Source organism: Crocuta crocuta, unplaced genomic scaffold (genome assembly GCF_008692635.1).
Source record: "Crocuta crocuta isolate KB4526 unplaced genomic scaffold, BGI_CrCroc_1.0 scaffold376, whole genome shotgun sequence".
Lineage (NCBI taxonomy): Eukaryota > Metazoa > Chordata > Mammalia > Carnivora > Hyaenidae > Crocuta > Crocuta crocuta.
Window position 1 is genome coordinate 4,122,403 of NW_027527388.1, and position 23,622 is coordinate 4,146,024.

Here is a 23,622-nt window from a genome sequence, read left to right on the forward strand (position 1 = left end):
GGCCTCTGGTCAGTTCAGGCCAGGTTTGGCATCAAATGATCTTGGACACTAAAGTTACTTAAAAACTTCTGGTTTTCAGGGCATTTAGCATATTTGGATTATAAAGGGGTTGTAGACAGAGAGTAGCTTTAACCGCCCCAAACCCTAAGCAATCTTGTTTATTTTATAATTTTGTCTGATTGGTTGTGATATGGGCTTTTGACTAGCATCAGTAAGTAACAGGCTTCAAGGATGGCATAAATTTTTCAACTGTGGTATAATTTTTTTTCCTTTCTGAAAGTGTGGGACTAGACTCTAGGAAAGCACCAATCAAGTTCAAAAGTCTGTCTCTCTGGAGGCCTGTGCTTCTCAGGGTAAATGCTAAAGACAGACATTTACATCATGGTTCAGGTGTATGCATTACGTAATACCAATGGGATATGTTCCTTTTAACAATGAAGACATCTATGGTTATGTCTGAAAGTAAGACAATACTCAGAGTCTATCTCTGAATTTAAAAAGAATAACTTCAAACACAAAGACTAATTCTACCCAGAACGGGCAATGGGACATGGGAGGGCTCATCGTGACAACAGTCCACAGGACTGGAAAGTATATACCATGTAAATACAGATGGGGGGTGGGGGGAGGATAGTTACCTAAGGACTAGTCCATGTTACCTACAAAGAATATGTACTGTGATTTAGTTCGCACTATTAACACAATAAACGTAGCCTATTTTATCAAAGTTATAATGTTTTCCATATGGTACTAGGATTACAATAATGGATTGGTATGGTTTCTGTCCTAGAATATGAGCAGGGTGAATCTGTGCTTCGTAATAGACAAGTCATAAATATGGGGTATTAATGTAAAGCTTTCTTTGGTGAAATTATTAGAAGCAACGCATGCAATACCATAAAGATGAAAATTTTGCCCCCGAAAAAGTTTATGATAATTGGCATTTCATCTTTCATTACAAAACAAATTTAAACAACAAAATATTAGAGTCATTTTCTACTTGGCATATAGCCAATATTATAGAATACTCAGAAGGGCAAAGAATACCATTTACAAAATGGTTTTTAAAGATGAGAATAACAGTAAACCAATCAGTATGAGGATGTATCATAAAGATGTTTAACCAAGAGTGACAAACACAACTAGAGAAAGTTAAAAAAAAATAAAAAAAATTTAAAAAAAATCACAGTTTCAAGATATGTTGACAGCCTCCTTTCCGTATTTTTCATTCAAGAGGCTTTTTGCAAAGAGACAGAGGATAGTGTGTGGGCCTTGCACAGCTATACAGAGAAGACATAGATCAATGTACACAAAGGCTGGATTCTGAGTTTTCACAATTGAAACTGTGTTATTCCAATGAAAGAGATTCCTGCTCACAAATGAAAACCTGTATAACTAATAGGGATACTCCCGGAAAATTTTCCCCGTGGACACTCCTTGATACTATGAGTGGAGTGTCAGTCTCTTAATATCATCAGAAAATAAATTCTTACCCACTGGGCTGATAGTGGGGGTGAGGGTGTCTAAAGGCATTTGTTCCTGAGTAGAGCATATCATGGTGTTTGTGTCCCTTCCAAAAACTACTATACTAAATTCCCTGGTTCTTTCACTTCTCACCTGAGTCTAATAATGAAAATACTATAGACGTTTCCACCGCCTTCAGAACTGTTGAGCTCTTGCTACTCAGTTGGGACAAGAGCTATTCAGACCATTGAAGAACCCTTCCTTTCAGAAGGGAAAAGTGGTACTGATGTGATAATCTTCTGGACACTGGGATGAATGAATGCTTGAACAATCAGAAGATAAAGCAGAATCTGACCCAGAGTAGAAAAGTATCCCTAATTTGGCAATAGTCTTCAAACTTCCATTAACAAAGGAAGATATAATCTATTGATCATGGACCCAAAGACACAGCTGTCCCTCTCATCCAAGGTTTCCAGAGAAGAGAATTCTCAACCTCCATACATATATATATATATAGATTAGTGCTGGTTATGAATTATTAAAATTCATTTTGGCCCCTTTTTTTCCTGCACTGTGATTAGACCATCACTGGTAAAGGTGTAATAGCACAATAGTTTAAAAATATGTCCTCTGGTCAGAAAACTGGTACAAGGTTTCATAAGTCCGCTGTATGGATTACATGTAATAATGAATACATATAGAGCCTGGCAAATAATATGTGATAATAAATGGCAGCAGTAGTAGTAGTGGGCGTCGTTTTTATCACTGTCCCATAAAAGAGGAGGGTAAGAGAGATAAATATATCAAAGGCAGTGCAATCCCATTTGTTTTATTCTTCTAAACAGAGTAATGATTAAAACCACTGGCCTATATATATGCATCCATTTCCAAAAATGCTGGAAAGCTGAAAGCATCAATGCACAAAACTAGACTATACACCATTATGGAAAATAATCTAAGTTTTATGATATCTGCAGAGGACAGGGTAATTGTCAAAGCCTTTATGAAAGCAAGTACGCACATTAATTGCCTATCTGTTGAGATTGGCAGAGACATTCCCAAGTAGTATTTATGTAATATGCATTTCCTCTAAAATGGAGGCCTAATTGCTTAGTTATTCTAAATTGCAGAATGGAAAAACAAAGGAGCCGTTTTGGCCATGTGGGTAAACAACAGATTTCTAAAAGCTAATTATCTCTTTATTTAATAGACTGAAGTTGTACCAAATGAGACATTTAAGTCTAATAAATAATAAACAAATTGTAACCTAAAGACTGAAATATAGGAGCTGCTCATATAGTTTTTATTGCTCCATTAAATAAGCTCTTATTTACTTCCCCCACAAAATATAATTATACAACCCTGGGTCCATTTCAAGGCCATTCTGATGTGCTATTTAAAAATTATGTGAATCAACTTACATACTCAGGAAGTCTTAAGGCATAATATTTGAATTCTATTATCAAATGCCCTATTCGTTTTCATGATTAAGAAACAGAAATGCAGTCTCAAAAAACTTGCACATAATCACATAAAATTGCTATTACTATTTGTCTTACTAGAAATGATTACACATAAGAATAGCTATGTACTTCAAACAAATAAATACCAGTGTCTACACTTACATCAGATGTTTCATACTTTCAGTATCTTCTAAATTAAAATAATTCAAATTTAAACATCATGCTCAGAAAATGTATTCAAAATTCACATACTGATTAAATTAAGGCATCATGAAAAGGTAGTTAAATGTAGTTAACTTCTTTGTTTGCTTAATGTAATACCAAATCATTCAACAGAAATAATCAAAACTGTATATGTGAATATGTAAGAGATCTCCAGGCTAATTATTTTTAAAGAAAACAAAAGTGAGAAAAATGACCTTTTGCTGTAATATGACACTATGAGATTCTGTGCTTTCTTAGTTTTGCTGCTGAAAAGGATTTTCAATGCTTCATTTTTCTTCTTAGGGAAATTTAGCCCACTATTCTATTTTTATTTTCATTCTATTAACAAAAATCACATCCCAAAATGATAGTGATAATAAATAGTACACTTGAACATAGTTACCTGCTCTTTTGCCAAGGGCAAGTAATGATTTATGGTGGATAAGAAAGAGCAGGGATTTAATTTACTCGACTACCTCAGGTGGTGATACAAGAATTTGTACATCTGTGAAAGAACACAGTTCTTATTTGCATGGTGAAAATACTAAAGTCATGAAAATATATGGAAGGAAGCTCCCTGTGGGTTTATGACGGGATTATGTGAACATTTTTCTCTCCCTCTATCATTCATGGCTGCATGCCCTACATACAAAAATAAGATAAAACAAAAAGTTCCTGCTTTAGACAGGTGACAAAGCCCTAATGCAAATTCAACAATTTGCCCTTCTACATTTTTTTTTAGGAATAGGAGAGCCAGGCTGACAACCTGCACAAAGACTGAAGCAGTACCACGTTCCATACTAAAATAGAACACCCACAAGGAAAAATAATACAAAGTTTTAACTCACAATAAAAGACTTAAATAATAAACCATATTAGCATATATGGTATAGGATATAAACATGAACCTAGTTAATTATCCTATCACGTTCTAAGGAGTTTTATAACCAGTGTTTTAAATTAGTAAGTTTCATATACATTAACATTCTTAGCTTTCTAAGACCAAATTTTGTCACCACCACCCACCATGCCAGCCAGTCTCGATCTCCATCTCATTATCCTGTCCTGTTTTACTTCATATGACTTTTTATAATTTGAAATTGTCTTATATATGTGGTTGTCTGATTCACTCATTACAATTATAAACTTCATTGCATCAGGGACTTTATCCTTATTTATCACTGTAATCCCAGCTTTATAAATATAACTATTTTTGTTAAACAAAAGTGACCTACTAAATTTCTTTTCTACATCAATGTAATGGAAAACCATAGCACATATATGTTTCCTAATCATAATACAAGGTTTCAATTAAAGTAGTATTTGTCAAGTATAGAAAATGCATAAAATCCAGTATATCTGTTAAGTGTCAAAAATGGATATTTTGCACAAGAATATCTGCAATTTAAAATTAAAAGTACTAATTCGACATACTACTTTATTAACTTCTACTTCGTAAAGCCTCCAAATGTTATAAAAATTATGATTTGACAAAAAGCACATTCTACATCTAATATGGAAAAGTGATTGCATATTTGTACTATTTTTAAATATGAGAAAGGTAGCAACAAATAATAATATATTTAATAATTATATGACTAACTTAGCTATAGCAGCTATATTAGAAGACTGAATACTTTGTTCCTCTATATTAGCAATCTTCTTATGCTTAAAGGAAAACTAAAGACCATTCACAAAATTAGGGTTTTACAAGAGGTGTTTGACTTTGGTGAGAATATTATATGTTTAATTGCTATGGACTTTGAGATATATCCCTAGATTCGTTAAAACTCCACAAACTACAAGGAAAGAAATTCAAAGTTGATTTCCAAAATTTTCAAATGTTTTTAAATAAAAGAAAATGATTTCAAAAGTAGCTTTTTATATGATATGATATCTTTCTTTTGTATCAAATGTTGTATCATCTTGTATCAAATGACTTTCTGATGAAATCTATTAAAATAGTCGCCAAAAATATATAGTATTTAAAGAAATTGTCTTCAAGTATTTATTTAATAACATCTATATAAACTGATGTTACCCTATCTTTTGAAGAACAGTCTTCTGGAAAATGTCAAAATGTCTGGCATATAGGGACCTTAGCAATTAAGATTTTTTGGAGAATTTTCGTCAAGTGAGAGCCCTACACTTATATGAGACCCAGATCATGTTTGGGAAGATATACTATAAAGTTTTATAAAGTAATCCAACAGGGGCACCTGAATGGCTCAGTTGGTTAAGCATCCGTCTTTGGCTCAGGTCATTATCTCACAGTTGGTGAATTCAAGCCCTGCATTCAGCTCTCTGCTGTCAGCACAAAGCCTGCTTTGGATCCTCTATCCCTCTCTCTCTGCCTCTCCCCTGCCTATGTGCTCACTCTCTCGTTCTCTCTCGCTCTCTCCCCAAAATAAACAAACATTGAAAAAAATAAAGTAATCCAGTAGGTCAAATGAGATGAGCTCTATGATTCACAAAGATGCAAGAGAAACTTTCCTTTATTTTTAAAAAGTTAAAATCTACGTTAATTTAGAAAAGTATTGTCTTCTTGGGAATGCAAACTGGTATGGCCTCTGAAGAAAAGAGTATGAATGCGCCTCAAAAAGTTAAAAACAGAACTTCCTATGATCTAGTAATCAGCACTACTGGGAATTTATCCAAAACATTAATTCAAAGGGATACATGCACCCCTATGTTTACTGCATTATTTATAAGAGCCAAACTATGGAAGCCACCCAAGGGTCCATCACTAGGTGAATGGACAAAGAAGAAGTGGTATCTGTACATATTCATGTGTGTATGTGTATATATATACATACACACACACACACACACACATATGTTCTCTTTTAGGCTTTTTTATAATATTCTATTGTATATAATGACTATTATTCAGCCATAAAAAAGAATGAAATCTTGCCATTTACAATACATAGAGGGAGCTTAAGAGTATAGTGCTAAGCAAAATTAGAGAAAGACAAATACCGCATGATTTCACTCATGTGGAATTTAAGAAACAAACAAACAAAAAGTCAGCAAAGGAAAAAAAGAGAGCGCGAGAGAAAGCAGCAAACCAAGAAATAGACTCTTAACTATAGAGAACTGATGGTTACCAGAAGGGAGGTGGGTGGGGGAAGAGGTTAAGTAAGTAATGAGGATTAAGGAGTGTACTGTTGTGATGAGCAATGGGTGCTGTATAGAATCGTTGAATCACTATATTGTACATTGGAAGCTAATATAACATTGTATGTTAACTATACTGAAAAGAAAAGAGAAGAAAAAAACAAAAATATCCTCAACACAAAATTACTTATCTGAAACCAACATAAACCAATTATTAATTATAATTCATGTGTAATAGAACAGTTTTGGTAAGTTTGAGATACAAACCCTAGTTTATGAATGATTAGACAAGAATTATATTTAAGTGGAGCAGAATAGTATTATACGTAACTGAAGCTAGAAAAAAATTGAAGTGGATATAAAATTGCTGTAAAGATGACTTTCTAAACTTGAAAAAGCAAAAATAATAAAAGTACATAAAATGAAACATCTTTATATTTCAAGATATAAAAACAAAAACCCAAATTGAGAAAACAGATTCAAAAGATAAATATTCAGGCACAATGAGCTAATATGTGTAAATCATTAAAAACAAGACTAACACAACACAGTTCACAAAGAAGGAAATACAAATTGATGAATAAACACTTGAAAAAAATGTCCAACTTTAGTACCACTCAGGGAAGTAAATTAAGACAAAACAGAATCTTCTAATTTATGAAATTAACAAAAATCTTAAAAAATGAGAACATTCAACTGAAGCATATTCATAAACTAACAGTAAAAGTTGGTGAAATCAGAATACTTTAGGAAATGAATTTGGCAACATGAATCAAAAAGTCTTAAAACTATCCTTTTCAATTCCATATCTTAATAATTATGAACATTTGTTAATCACTTATACATACATGTATCACATTAAAAAATAACGGAAATAATTATTGTTCTATGTACTCATTACTGACTAATGCAAAATAAATTAGACATGGCATACTCAGGTATTACAAATTACAAATTAAGAATCACAAGAATAACAGGAAACATTAAGAAAGTTCAGTGAGATGCTAAACAGCCTATTCACTCTATCATATAGCTATCTGTAAAGGGTAGACAATTTTAAAACTGAAAGAAGAATGTGCCAAAATATTAAAAGTGATTTTTTGGGTAGGAGGAATAATGATCTTTTGATCAACTACTTTTTAAGTGTTTTCTGTAACACAGAAGTATTATTTTTAAATTGGAAAAATAAAATAAACTTAGCTACTCTTAAAAATAAAATGCCTGCAGGAGAATGTAAATATTATTGAGATTACATTGGATCTAACATTTTGTTAAAATTTTTGCTCCCTATCAGGTTTTAACTTACCAGATTGATAGAACAGAGAATTGCTGAGAGGTTCTGTTTGATAGACCAGAGGGTCTGGGAAAAATCCACAAACATTACAGATAATTCGTCATCAAGTAACTCATCTAAAAGACTCTAGCCAATACTAAATGAGCCAATGTTCAAATACCAGAATGTTTGGTAAATTAGACAGTCTTCAATTATTTTTAAGTGGTTTCTGGAGCATATTCTTAAATATGCTTAAATAAATCAATGTTCAACCTTTCTGATCTCCATTTTAGTTAAAACTTTAAGATATTTTTGAGAATACTTCTTGAATTTCAAGCATACTCTTCTAAACAAGAAATTGTGCTTAGACAATTATTTTTTTCTCCTGGAAGAAACATGTGTGATACATTAAGGTACTCAGTTTGCTTTATTAAAGATAAAATATGTCTGTAAAAGTGAAAGCAAAAAAGGCAAAAAGGCATCTCTGTCTACCCTAGGGGAAACTTTAGGTGAATTTGCAGCCCTGAGTTGTAAACTATGGTAATTTAGCAGTGAAGTTGATGGATTTTAATTAAAGCCTTCTGCAATCCTTAGTGGCTTAGAGGTGGAAGAGCCAAAAGTTTGAGGGAGTGAAAATATAACCACAATTTACTTAATTCCTTTGCTTCTAGGTTAGCGGTATCTTTTATTATTTATTTATTAATTTTTTTTGAAACAGAGAGTGCACCTGCACACATGGGAGCAAGCAGGGGAGGGGCAGAGGGAGAGTGTGTGAGAAGCTCAAGTAGGCTCCACGCCCATTGCGTAGCCCTACCCGGGGCTGGATCCTGTGACCATGACATCATAAGCTGAGCCGAAATCAGGAGTCAGAGGTTTACCCAACTGAGCCACCCAGGAGCCACAGTTTGTTGTGTCTTTTAGCTTTGGAATATATACATATTTATCTCTGTAAATTGTTACTTTTCTATTTTTACTTTTAAGGTTTTTTTCAAGAGTTTTTATTAAAGAAAATTTCAAAATACACAAAAGTAGAGCCAATGATACAGTGAACATACCCTTCCCTCCAAGCACCATCACTCACCTTTGGCAATTATTATTTATAGCCAATTTTGTTTCATCTACAAACGCATCTAATTCTCTGGTCGCGCTGGGCTATTTTAATTGAAATCTGGGACATCATATTTTTGTCTATAAAATTTCAGTATAAGCCTCTACAAAATACTTTAGACTAGAGGACCAATATCACCTATGACCAATGACCATTAGAATAGAAGCACCACTTGTTAGTAAACTAAAGGAGGAAACCCCATTATTAAAAAAAATGCTCTACATTGTAACTATACAAATAAGTGGTCATATCTCCTTTTTTCACTGAAGTTGATTAAACTGCTAATAAAGGTACAAATTGAAAATTTGACAGTACTCACCAGTCTTCATTTCTAACAGGCGCTTTTTCTTTTGTTGGCGTTCAAGTCTTTCTTTCTCTGCTAATTCTTTGGCTATTTGGGCACGTTTTTCCCTTTCCTCTGCTTCTCTTTTTTTGACATTCTCCTTTCTTGCTTGCTGTTACAAACAAATTTTGAAAAAAAAGGATCAATTTTAACCACAGAGATTTCACAGGGAGAATGAAAAATTATTAATCTGTAGAGCTGTGATTAAATATCTTTTAGATTATGGCTACTTCTAATATTAGCAACAGAGTCTTTTAAAAGATTAGCACATGAACCCTTGCTAAATACAGATCTATAAATACAACTTATGTTTAAGGCACCTGCATCTTAGTAGAATCAACTAAGGGAGGCAGAAACTAAAAATAAAAAAAGCACTTAATTTACAAATCAAAACTGTTTCCCTATATATATTTCCAAGAGGGTCTAGCAAAGGTATTTGAGTCATCCGTACGTCCTCTGCTAGGTAAGCTATTGAGTACAAAAAAAAAGTAATCGAAGAAATGATAGAAGAGAGGTGGAACTTTTCAAGGACTATTTCATATAACAATCAATCATTTAACGATTTCCTCTCATATAAAGACAAGTGTCATAGGCTGACTAGAGGAATATTTGGCGTTTCAAAGACAGACCTCTGACTTCTCATCAAAACCAGTAACATGTGAATTATAGGATCTCAATAGATATGTGATTTAATTCCCTATTTTCTAAGTTTTATACAAATCAGGAAACAATTCTCCTGTGTTATTACCGGGAAGTAACAGGTAAACAAGGATTTTTCTACATGCCAACCGACGCGTAGCTCATGCTACAATCTTCTATGTTCTCAGTACCAATGAATCCAAACAAGCTATCTAATTGCAAGTTTATCACCAATGGTATTAAACAGAAAAGTGCATAATAGAACTTTAACAAGTAGGTGGCTTCTTTTTATTTGAAGGGAAACTTTCAGTTTTCTCCGGTCATAGGCTTGTTTTTGTAAACCCTAAAGACAGTGCAATCAAACAGTAAAATTTAAAATTATCGACCAAAACAATGAAAAGCACACGGGAAAAAAGGAGAAAATAAAAAGCTTGAGACAATATCAATTCATCCATCCATCCCTTCATTCAATAAATACTGAGACACTGAGCAGTAGTAAGACACTTGGTATTATTCCAAGCATTTGACGTGTGTGTGTGTGTGTGTGTATGACTTATAATATACAGGTATATACATAGATAGTTCTAAAGCAAGTTTATATTCTGTGTGATAGGGTGGTAGAGGAAGCAAAGAGACAATAAATACAAAAATTTTGATAAATATTATACCATAAAAAAAAGTGATGTGATAGAATGCTTGGGGGGTTACTTCACATTAAGTAGTCAGATAAGGCATCACTCACTGATTTCACTGATGATGAAGCTTCAATGTCAAGAAGCTAGCTAGGTGATGATCTCGGGGAAGATCAAATGCAAAGGCTGTTAGTGGGTTTGAGAGACAGAGGTCAGTATGGTGGTATAAGATGAGGTGAGGAGATATGCTGAGGTCTGATAATTTAGGGTCTTCTAGGCCAAGATAGGGAAGGTTGGACTTTCTTTTAAGGGAACGAGAAAAGAACTGGAAATTTTCAAGTAAGACAGCACAAGACTAAGCACTCTGAGATACAAGTGCTAATCAACTCTCTTGGTTCCAAGAGGCAGGACCTCCCTCTTAAGCAAATGGATTTGTTCACTGTGTAGTGTGCAAACTGGGGCAAAGGTTGGGCATTTTCACCACCTCTTAAAAGGCATTGGGTTTCCCAAGTTCAAGATTTTCCTCCTGTAATACAAACCACGGTGTATGTAGGTATTAAATCTGGCCTTCTTCACATGGCCCTGTGGGAATTTAGACTCAGGAATTGACAAAAAACTGTTTACTCAGGCTATTGCTGTAATCAATTCTTTGACTCTATAGTCTTGTGTTTCTGCCAACATCCATGAAACCATGGCAGGCTAACACGGTAAATTCTCCTACTTCTCACAGTTCATGACGTATATTAATACTATTACTGCTAAGCTATAAAATAGCAGCTGCAGTGATAGGTGTTTCCCTATGTAATCCTTCCAATCCTCAGAATGGATTCTGCACTCTTCATTTGGCACTGGATGGTTAAATATTTGTTCACTATAATGAATTCTGTAAGAGGCAGAGGTAAGACTTGAAAGTTAGCTGTAGTCTATGTTCTTTCTATCATGCTGCTTCATATTACGGGAGCGTATGTCAAGCACAAAGTATAAGACAATGGCCACTTTAAGAACCAACATAAGGCAGGCAGGAGAAGGCAATATAAAAGTAGAAAAGAAGAATGGATTCAAAGACAAACATGTATATGTATCCATGTGTGTATGTATACGTAACGGAGATGGAGCAGGAAGACCAGATTGTGGTGGAGAAAAAAACAAGCAAATATTCAAGAATCAAAACTGTATTTCTTGCTTGAGGGAAATAAATATGAGGAATCTGCAAGAGATAATAAATAATCATGTGGCTTATTTATGAAACTTATCAAAGTACAAAATTTTCTGATGTAAATTTTCTACTTTAATGGCTGGATGTATTTCAATAAGAACATTTGAAAGACAACCTATTACCAGACCTAATTGCCACACCCTTTCAGTATTCCATTGGGCAATAAAAAGTCAAAATTACTTCCTAGGACCTATAAAATAATGTTTACATTTAGAAATAAGGTCTGAAGTAGTTCTTCAAGCTATTTTACTTTATGGAAAATGCACTATTGATTTTCATTTAAAAGCCAATCTCATCTAAAGCATATCTTATTCTGACATTATAACTATTAGAATTTTAGCTGGAAAAATACCAACAGACAGCATAGAAATAGGTATTTAGTCTGAAATTAATATCCCAGTTCAAACAGTAATTTGGAATTTTCTTCTAAATGTTGAGAAGCAAAAGCAGCTGAAAACAGACAAGATGAACAGTTAGAGAATCACATTATTCTAGATAATATTGCCTCTTAGTTACTTCTAGTCTACATTCAAAACTAGAAAGAAAAATTAAACAAGAGCTATACATAAAGACAGCTAGCTCTAAGACACTGATTTGTTCAATCAAACTTTTTTAAAATTCTTAGTATAGTTGACACACAATGTTACATCAGTTTCAGGTAGATTACTTAGCTATTTGACAAGTTTACATACATTACGCTACATTCACCTTATTCTTGATGTGGTTTTCTATTTAGTAAATTGGCAAATTAACTGCCCTGATACCAACTACTTTCAGCTATGCAATGCCAAAAAAATTTCCTTGGGTGCTTGCAGATCGTTCTAGATATAGCCTCAGTACATGCTCCTCTCTGAAAGATCTATGGGCTTACCAGTCCATGGCAATGACCACAGAGGGTTTTAAAACTTCAGTCACATATTGACTGTTCATTTCAAAGGCATAATCAATAATTTGCCTGAGTTCCTAAGGCTCACATGTATTTTATGGTAACAGCAAACTCTAAAATATCTATGTAAAAATACACAGGTATGTTAATAAATATGTGTATAAAAACTTATAGATATGTCAAATATATGTACATATGTGTGTGTGTATATTCTGAGAGAAAATGAGCTCACGATTATTTCCTACCTATAATTTGTTTTCTGCATACCAAATGTAACAAGAGCTTTGCCACAACTAGTTTAAATATACATTATAGCATCATACATTTTGTCTCAGAGAAACCAAAATGACCCAAAGCTAGTGAATTTCAATGAACATGCACACGTGTGTAGAATTTAGAACAGTCTGGCAGAGTATAACCCTAAACTGTGGCTATTCTCATAAACACTGAGTTTATACAAATAATTCCATCATCTTTATTATAAACTGATGTGACTTGCTTTCTCCACTCAACATTATATTCCTAAGATCCATTCACATTTTTATGTGTAAATCACACCTCATTTTCACTGCTTATAATATCAAGTCATTTCCCTATTGACTCACTTATCAATGGGATTTGAACTGACTTGGATTGATTTGAACTGACTTGGATTTTTGACCGTGACAAACAATGCAGATACATTTTTGCTCGCGTCTCCCTGTGCATATGTGTGTGAGTTTTTTGATGGTGTAGATTCCATTAGTTGGTTTCAAATCTCTTCAAAACTGTTGAAGAGTGTCTTTAAACAGAGGAGAACAGAACATTTTTTAACATAACATAAGCAGTAAGGATAAGTATGCTTCGTTGACACTGTTTTTGTTCTAAAGGAGTGCTGGGTCTCCCTATAAAATATTTGAGAATGTGAGTTATGACCAAAATAGTTTGAAAGCCACTGCTTTCTTGGGTAGGAGTGGAGTTGATAATAAGGGGCGAAGTTCATCTTCTAGATTACTAGATGGTGTCAAAGAGCTTCCACAGTGTGCCAAAAGATACAGCCACCATCAGTGCGTAATCATAGTCTACATACTAACCAAATTGTTATCATCAGTCTTCTATTTGGCAGGCTTATAATGGTATCCCATCGTGCTTTTAACTTGTATTTCTATGGTTACTAATTAGTTCAAGTTGCTTCTCACGTGTTTATAAAACATTTGGATTTCCTACTCTGAATGTATCAGATCTTTTACCCACTTTTTCATTAGGCTGTTTATCAGTTTCTTAATTTGCAGTTCTTTAAATATTCTGAATACTAATCTCTCAGTTTATATTTTAGATTTTAACTGTCATCATACTTCATTTACTTACATTGTCTTTCAGTAAAGAGAAGTTCTTAAATGTAGTAAAAAGTATCTTTTCTCTTATGGCTAGCACTTTTTATATCTTATTTAAGAAATTGGGGTGCCTGGGTGGCTCGGTCTGTTAAAAATCTGACATCGACTAAGGTCATGATTTCACAGTTTGTGGGTTCAAGCTCCGTGTTGGGCTCTGTGCTGACAGCTCAGGGTCTGGAGCCTCCTTCAGGTTCTATGTCTTCCTCTCTCTCTCGAAAATAAACACACATTAAAAAGAAATCCTTTCCTACTTCAAAGACAAAGATAATCTGTACATTCTTTTAAAAAAAAAATTTTTAATGTTTGTTTATTTTTTGAGAGACAAAGAGTGAGCAGGGAGGGGCAGAGAGAGAGGGTCACAGAATCTGAAGCAGACTCCAGGCTCTGACCATTCAGCACAGAGCCTGATGTGGGTCTCGAACCCACGGACTGTGAGATCATGATCTGAGCCAAAGTTGGACGCTTAACCGACTGATCCACCAAGACACTCCTTCTGTACATTCTTTTTAAAGCTTTAACAATGCTATTCACATTTTAGCACCTACTTTATCTGGAATCAATGTTTTGACTGGTATGAGGTGAGGATCTTATTTATTTTTTTCTATGGAAAATGAGTTTAAGGAAGTATAACATTTCACAGCTAGCCTACCCTTTGCCCACTGATCAACAAAGCCAATTCTTCTGTATTTCACGTGGCTGTATATGTGTTGATGTTTGGGGGCTGTTTTAGTCCATTTGGTCAATATATCCATGTTTGCATCAGTAATGCTCTATCTTAACTATTATAGCTCACATCTGATTTTTCTTCTTTAGAATTGTCTTTACTCTTCTTGGGCCTTTGCTCAGTCATCTAGTTTTCAGAGCAAACTTCGTCAAGTTTTCGAAAAGGTATGTTAGGATTTTGAACAGAATTCCTCTGATTCTGCAGATTTAGATAAAATTGGTATCTTTATAATATTGAGTCTTTCTGTTTAACGAACATGATGTGGCTTTCCACTGACTTGGGGCTCTTTAAAACTTCTGGAAAAAAAATTACACTTTTTTCCATCCAGAGCTAGTTTATGTTAGATTTTTTTCTCTGTATCTTCTATTGTTTTTGTAAACGATGGCTTTAAAAAAATACATGATTTCTAATGTTTTGTAACTAATATGCCTTTTCATATATTCCCTGATAAAATTTATTTCCATTAACATTCTTATAGATTCCTCTTCATATTATTCATAGACAGCCATAATGAGTGGTTATTTTTCAAATTTTATATTTTTTATTTCCTTCCTGTTTTATTATACTGCAGGAGTTAAATTCCCATTATTAGATTAAGGGAGTTCTCTTTAACCCCAGTTTTCTCTTTAGGAGTGGAGTGTTTCACTGGTTTGTTATTCTTGTGTTAAAATCCAAGCAGAAGTTGAATTTTATCAAATGTCAATCTATATAAAGTCTTAATGCAGTGAATTGTATTTATGGATATTCTAATGGTAAACACTTTTATCTTGGGACAAATTCAAATTGGACATAAAGCACTTATCTTTTGAACATTTGGTCATTATACAGATATTTGTATCCTATCAGTTTAGAATAATTATTTCATTATATTTGGTAAATTTCATATATAAAACTTTCTGAGCCAAGTATTTCATTTGTTCAAAGATTCTAAATAAATCATTACATTAAAAATTAGTTATAGACTTATTCAAGCTTTCTTTTTCTTTTAAAGTCAGTTGTAGTATGTAGTAATTTTTCTAGGAACTTATTTATGTCATCAACCTATCCAGTTCTGTCCCACAAACTTTTAGTGTGTTTGTCTCTTTTTACTATCTTCTGTATGTATAATTATATTCCCTGTTAGGACTTTAACATTTCCTTCTCATTAATCTTTTCAGAAATTCATCTAATTGTCTTTTCAAAATAATCACAGTTTGGCTTTTCAAAATTTCTCTATGTCATTTTTTCCTTCATTTCTTTATTTTCCTATTTTTTCTAGGATTACACAATTCCTTTTTAACTTCTGAAATCAGATGTTTAATTTTCGGTCATTCTGATTTTTTAACATAAGCACTTACAGTATAAATTTCTTTATGCCACTATGACTGTGTCCCATTAATTCTGGAGTATTCTCAATATTATTCAAGTCTAATTTTACTCTAGGATTTCTTCCTTGACACGAGTTATTTCATGTGATTTTAGAATTTGCAAAGTAGAGATTTTAAAATTTTATCCTTTAAAAATTTTATTGCTAACTTCATACTATCGTAGTAAATGAACAAAGCTGCAACTTAGAAATACATCAAGATTTCATGGTCTCTAGTATGTGATTACTTTGATAAAAGGGCCACTTATGATTGAGAAGTGTACCCTAATTGTTGAGTTGGGTTCTCTGTATATTACATCAAATGAACTGTGTTAACTGAATTGTTTAAATCTCCTTTATGTTTAATGATGTATCAATTAGAGAACTTTGTTGAAGTTCCAAATATAATGCTAACACTATCAACTTATTTCTAGAAGTTATAAATTTTTACATGTCTGTTTTGGTTCCATATTACTATGCACGTGCAATTTTTTTGACTTGTATCTTTCTGAAGAATCAAGCTTTCTCTCATCATGAAGTAATATTCCCTGTCTTTAAGACTATATTTTTGGTTATCATCATAGTTTCCCTTTTTATTTTGATTAATATTGCCTTTCATTAACTGTTTTGTTACTTTAAACTTTTCCATGTATCAGGGTCATAGGCAGTTCTCAAACAGCAGAAGGCTAGATTGTTTATCCAATCTTAGTCTTTTAAGATTTTTATTGTGATTTATAAAATACTTGTTTCTACCACCTTATATTATTCCTTTTACTGGTCCTCCTTTATCTATGCCATTTATTTATTTATTTTTAAATTTTATTTATTTATTTTCTTTGTATGTTTTTCTTGGTCCATTTCTTCACCAATAGTTTTGAATCTATACTGGATACACTTATTCTTTTACTGGTGATCTTGGTAATTTTATCACACAGATTAATTTAACAAAGCCTAAAATTCACTGATCGCTTTATTTCCTTTCTTCTCCTTTGAACAATATAGAAAGATAAAACACCTGAACGCTAAATACCTGTTCAATTTACTTAATAATGTTGTTCAGTAGTTAAGCTCTGTACCTCCCTTTTCTACAAAACAAGTTAGACATTATTTTACTGTATACTTTTTTTACATTTAGTTTCATGGCAGATATGCCTTCTTGTCTCTCCATTCTTTCTGAAGGGAAAAAAATGTTGCTTCTTTAAATACATCTTCTAGAGCTGGTGTCAGCAAACTATATTCTTGGGCTGGCTAGCAGTTGTAAATAGTTACGTCAGACAGAGCCACACCTACTCACTTACATACTATGACTGCTTTTGCTCTGCTACTGCAGAACTGAGTACTTGTTAACATCTGGCTTGCAAATCTTTACTACCTGGCCTATTAAACGGCCAATCCCTGCTTTGGAAAGTCCTTCAACAGAGAGATGTTCATGAAAAATAATCCTTTCCCCTTGAAGACTTCCCCAACTTTCTCACAGGTCAACCACATTTTAAAATAGTTTGTTGTACTGTGGTGGGATTATCTTTGAGAGTCTCTGTAATTATATTGTGAGAAAGGTCTCAAAAGTGTACCCTTGTAGAAGGCTGACCAACACATACATCTTTATTTCTTAAATATATTTATACAATGTGGCAATTATGATATACTATATATTTTTCTTATATATACATATGTGTTTTAGGATGCACAGGTAAACAATTAAACAATGAACAGCCATATAAAATCCTGGGTGCTTACTCAAATAAGTTTGTTGAATGGGCAATCAAGAATATCATCAAAAATACAATAAATATGGCACTTCATTGCTTTCAGAAATGATTTAAAATGAGTTTATCATTACTTATTAGAAAGGCAGTGTGAAGGTTAGAAGAAGGAAATCTAAAGTCTTGATCATCTTTATTTGAATCCCCGTCTGGCACTAAATAGCTGTGTGGCTTGTGTCTCAGTTTCCTCTTTTGTAAAATGGGCAAAATAATACCTAATTTATCGTGATATTGTAAGAATTAAATAAAATGCCTGGCATACAGTGAAACCTATATAAAACAGCACTTATCAATAATATTAGTAATATTACTAATTTATATTATTTCCATTACCACATCATTAATGAAACGTCCCACTATTTATTCAGGAACAAATCAAGGAAGAGCCACTTTCTGGCTGGCAACGATTATATATGGTTCTATCGAACATACGGGCGAGTGTCGATTTTCATAGTCCCTATGAGAATATAAAGTTTTCCATTCAGAGATGTTGGAATATGACTGTACACTGACTTGACAGGAAGTTCTTCCAAAGCATGCATCCAATAGAACTAGATTACTTGGCAGGGAAGTTACAGAGTTGAATTAGATATGGGAGGCAAGATAGACTCCTGATCTCAACTAGCTATTTACCACTAAAACTTTATTTTCACATAAAATATTTAAAAAGCATTAAAAACATAGACACATATTTTTAATGCTTCAAATCTAATATGCTTTATGAGATTTTATTCAGATAAAGAGAGTTTAGTTTCCTGTTTTCCCCCTAAAGTATTGCTTGCGTTTCAAATTAATTAAGACAGTCTGGATAAATCAACTTAAAAATTTGCCCAATGACACCAAATTTGCCTTCCTCAAAAGCAAAATTTAAAAAAACCAATGTGCACGTTGCCTCCTATTCCAATACATTGTTTCCTGAAATACTTTAAAAAATTATATAAGAGAAAAATTGTAATATAAAATATAAGTGGACTTCCACAGATCCCAACTTTTTGATCATACCTCATCTCCATTTCTGATTCTCAGCTCATTTAAATAGCTTTGTCTACCCGACTCAACATTTCAACATATGATAATATTCTGTATATTTTTGTAACTTCAAACTCTACTGGGGATTTTATTATATAAAAAAATGTTGAAAAGCTTATAAATGTCTTCTTGTTCAGAGTTATATTTTTCAACATTAATGAATATTTAAACTATGCAAACCAGGGATATCTTCAGTTTTCACTGAACTCAAAAATCTTTTCTTCTTAAGTATTTAATTTTTGTCTCAGATCCCTAAAATAAGATTAGAAAACCAAATTTAAACCTGCATGCTTTCTAAGTGGGATACAGGTATCAGGTACTATGAAAACACAGGTTAATTTTCTCAAAATAAACAACCATGTAAAACTCCAACATGTTCCTACTAAATGCTTTTTTTTTTTTTTATGAGTTTACTCAATTTTAAGAAGAGGCAATGTTCAAACATACTAAGTGATGCTTTCTAGAAATTCATGATGACTCCATTTTCAGGAAGAAATGGAAACTACTTTAAGAAAACCTTAAACATGTATTCCTGTACATATTCCTAAACTGAAACATGAAAGAAAATAATTTTGTCTTATAATTACCAGTCACAAAAGTCTTTAAGGATAAAAAGTATGTGATCTACTTGTCCATTTTCCATCAAGACTCTTTTTTTTAAATGTTTATTTCTTTTTGAGAGAGATCATGAGCGAGGGAGGGGCAGAGAGAGAAGGAGACAGGATTCGAAGCAGGCTCCAGGCTCTGTGCTGACAGCACAAACAGGGGGGGCTCGACCCCACAACCCGTAAGATCATGACCTGAGTTGAAGTCAGTCACCTAGCCGACTGAGCCATCCAGGCACCCCCCCTTTTTTCTCGATCAAGACTTTCTTTTGTAACTAAATACAAAACCTCCCCCCCATATGCAGAACATAAACAATGGATTAGAACTACCATGTGGAAGATGAGTTATTCTTAGAAATCTCTATTTGCAATAATTATAGGGTAGATGCTTTGTAAAGGAAACTAGAATGACAGTAAACATTAAATTCTCTGGTATTAACAAAGTCAGTAAAAAATGCTTTCAGTGAGAATAGGAGAGCATGATCTACTGTATACAGGCACAAAGAATTCATCACGTTAACATTCAATATAAGGTGTTACTAGTTGAACTTTTATGACCATGAAAGTTACGAAAATGGGAAACTATCCTTTGAGAATGTCCCCAAGAATGTTCAGGTGCTGATGGATTAAACTGCTTCAGCTGCAAGTTGCTCTTTTTTGTAAGAATCAGTTTCAGGTGAAACAGCACAGTGCGTATTAGCCCATCAGGGATTCAGCAATACTGACCCTTCATCACTATGCAATGAGTTTGTTTCCAATTCTTTCAAACATTTTGTAAAATTCCCAAATAAATGAGGTATTTCAATCTTTCCTATGACTTCTTTAACAGATAAAGTGTGAAATATTCATAATTATGGATTCCCAAAGTACAACTTGATTTTCCAGTGTGTTTTCTTCTCTTGTGTTATGAAGTGATATGGTAGTAATATACTCTTCTTAGCCCCCAAATGTGAGACTAAATAAAGGCATAGCTAGCATGGTATGTTTAAAACCTTGTAATGTTTAAAACATGACATTACAGGTAGCCTTAAGATGGGGGCACCTGAGTGGCTTAGTCAGTTGGGCATCTGAATTCGGCTCAGGTCATGAACTTCTGACAGCTCAGAGCCTGAAGCCTGCTTCCGATTCTGTGTCACCCTCTCTCTCTGCCCCTCCCCCACTCGTGCTCTGTCTCACTCTCTCAAAAATGAACATTAAAAAAACTACCCTTAAATCAACAGTGTGTGCACTCTCTTGTTCAGAATGCTAAGGGCCAATATATCTGATGTTCAAAGAGCATGCCATTTAATTCATTTTTGCTTGTGGTATCCTAATTTAATGTTGTATTTTCAATTACACGGGTTAATGGACTTATTATTATGTATTATTTTTCCCGTTATCTATCAATAGTTGACCTTATCACTTTATTAGAATAATCCAGTCTTTACCTTTTGCCTATATTATTTCAGTGAACAAACTAAATATTTAAAATGTAAAAGGGAAATACAAATTACCAGTCATTTAATCATATAGACCTGTCAGTCAGATGCACTTATAATCCCACTAAGCAATGCACAGTAAAAATAAATCTTATCAGTAAAGAGAAAATGTAAGTCAATTAGTCTAGCTGTGTCTTTATTGTGAAAAGCCTAAAAAGTAAAGATTAGAAGAACCTATCACAGTTATTTTCATGGTTGCAAGCCCAAAATATTCAGCACCTGGAATAGCTCTAAATATTAAATAATCAGACAGTAAAGGATATGAAGAACACGCCCTAGAGCTAAAATATTTGTTTCGTTCTAGGTTTGGAGCTTTATACCTCCAAGTATGATCTCAGAATAACAATGGTGCCAATGAAGACAATTTTTAAACTGTAAATTCAAAACAAGGAGAGAAGATATTTCCTATTATAACTACCCAAGTTGACTCAACCATCCAACCACAGGACTTTTTCACATGCTTTTCTTTTCTCTGATAACACGAGTCAATGTACAAGGTTTAAGAAGCACACTAGGAAAATTTAGTGCTTTGGAATTCCTGTTACCACCTAGTTAGTCCATACTATGGTCATCAGAAATGACATTTAAAGTTGACAAGCATCAAATTTGTATAACTTAAAATATCAGTTTTGTTCTGGCTGCCCTCTGTATCAAAAAGCTTTTTAGACTAAAGATATCCTCCTCATTGGATGATTTCATTTTTGTTTGGCAAATCACTACTTTAGTCTCAGTATTCAGTAGAAGAAATAAATTGTATTTGATCAATCCATGCAGCAAGATTAAATGAGTTACAACTGATTTCATATTTGTTCACTACACAGTGTGTTTCAATTGTATGAACCAAAAATCAACTTAAAGTCTTCAAGTAGCGTGAATGATGGATCTTTAACCGGATGAAACATAACTTTAACAAAATTGAAGAAATAATCTAAACACAGAGCTATTGATGAAAAACAGGTAGCTCCTTATTTAGTTCAAAGTATCTATATAGAAGCATAAAATAAAAAAAGGGAGAAATCCTTAAAATATAGATTCTGTTATCATGAGATGGGAAAGGTGAAAATTACTTCTATTCGCTGTAGATAGCTAACTTGTTTTGAGGGTATATGTACATTATATCATTTGATCTTCAAAACGTAACATCCCTAAGAAACACATGCTGTAATTAACAGGAAACAGGCTCAGTACAGTTAAGTAACTTGCCCACGGTCCCATCACCCCGGGTGTTCTGATGCCGGAGCCTTATTCTCGGCCACTGCTGTCTTCCCCACAATAAGACAACTGGCAAATACCACTATTAAAAACAAGCAGAGAGGGTGAATTCATAAATCACTTAAGATTTGAAGAAATCAGAGTGACTCCTTTCTCAATGATTGCCATTACACAATTCAGATGGAGGTATATATGTCAGAAAGAAAGTTTAGGGAGGAACTGACACGACTTTAGGGACTAGAAAAGTTCGGCACATACACCCAAAAGCAGTGCATCAAAAAGAAAGAAAAGCCTATTGGAGGCCACCTCACTTTGTGTGTGTGTGATAGTAATCCCTTGTAAGGCAAGGTTGGCTTTTCCTTACCCTCAAAATCCTAACCCAAAGTGGGTGCCTAGATATGGAGGGTCTTAGAAACTATTAATAAAGACATGCAGTGATCTTTTCCAGTACTTAAAATCCCTACAGAAACTGTTCATGTGCTCATGAGCACAGGAACCAAAGAGCTACATGAACCAAAAAAAGGTGACCTCTTTAAGGGTAGTCACACCAATTCAGTATTAGAATATATGAAATTGTAAACTCAGAGGGTCATCATAGCAGTTATGTATGTCTACTAAAAACAGGAAAATGATCGAAACAGACCAATAAACAGAGAACAAACTGGTGGCTGTCGTAGAGGAGGAGGCCTGAAGGATGGGCAAAATGGGTGAAGGAGAGTGGGAGATCCAGGCTTCGAGTTATGCAACAAGCAAGTCATGGAGATGAGAGATATACAATAGAGAATATCGTCAATGATGTGGTGTCATGGCAGATGGTGGCCACACTTGTGATGCGCACAGCATAATACACAGAGGTGCTGAATCACTATGTTGTGCACGTGAAACTAATGTCACATTGTGTGTCAACTATACTTCAAATAAACAGAAAAGTGACATATCCTTAAGTATAATTTGGTAGGAAAATTGTTTTCAAACATGTTATCTATAAGAGAACGAATAACAAAGGAGAGCTAAGAGGGGGAAGCATTCAGAAGTATTTCTCTAAGATGAGGTTGTTAAGCAAAATAAACAAGGTGTCAGATAAAATTTGCTGAAGGAGTTAAGAGTGTTGTTGCACTGTGCTAATAATTCTGGTTAGAGAAAGAGAATAGCAGAAGAGCTTTCAATGAGGTAAAAGGAAAGAATCACCAGGATAAGAAACAAAAATGTTTAAGAAGTGGGGCACCTGGGTGGCTCAGTTGGTTAATCATCCAACTTTGGCTCAGGTCATGATTTCGTGATCTGTGAGTTCCAGCCCCGTATCGGGCTCTGTAGTGACAGCTCAGAGCCTGGAGCCTGCTTCAGGTTCTATGTCTCCCCGCCCCCTCTTTGCCCCTCCCCCATGTGTGCTGTGTCTCTCTGTCCTCAGAAGTAAATAAAACATTAAAATTTTTTTTAAATGGTAAAAAAGGGACCATGTATTTAAGGTATGAGTAAAGGTGCTTTGAGCAGAATTCTCTAATATAAATGTGAGTGGGAAGTGGAGCCAGGACATACATTATGCTTCAAGGCCACAGGGACAAGTGACACACATGAAAATTAGGTTTAAACTCAAAGGACCAACATGTACATTCTACAGCTGTTAGTTAACAAAAAGAGGGATGGAGTGTCCTACGAAAAGCCAGCAAAATTTCCATAAAGGATTCAATTCATCCCATGGAAGCATGTACCTCTGCAAGTAGGGGGTACATTGGTAGTTGCATCTA

General features: G+C 33.9%; 1 protein-coding gene across 1 annotated transcript in view; it reads right to left on the bottom strand.

Annotated features, from left to right (window-relative positions):
• DIAPH3 (diaphanous related formin 3) overlaps window positions 1–23,622 on the bottom strand; it is a 500,871-nt gene that overhangs the window by 158,163 nt on the left and 319,086 nt on the right. The window contains exon 26 of the mRNA XM_077752451.1: window positions 8,952–9,087. Coding sequence (XP_077608577.1) covers window positions 8,952–9,087 — 136 coding nt within the window. The remainder of the gene's footprint in view (window positions 1–8,951; window positions 9,088–23,622) is intronic.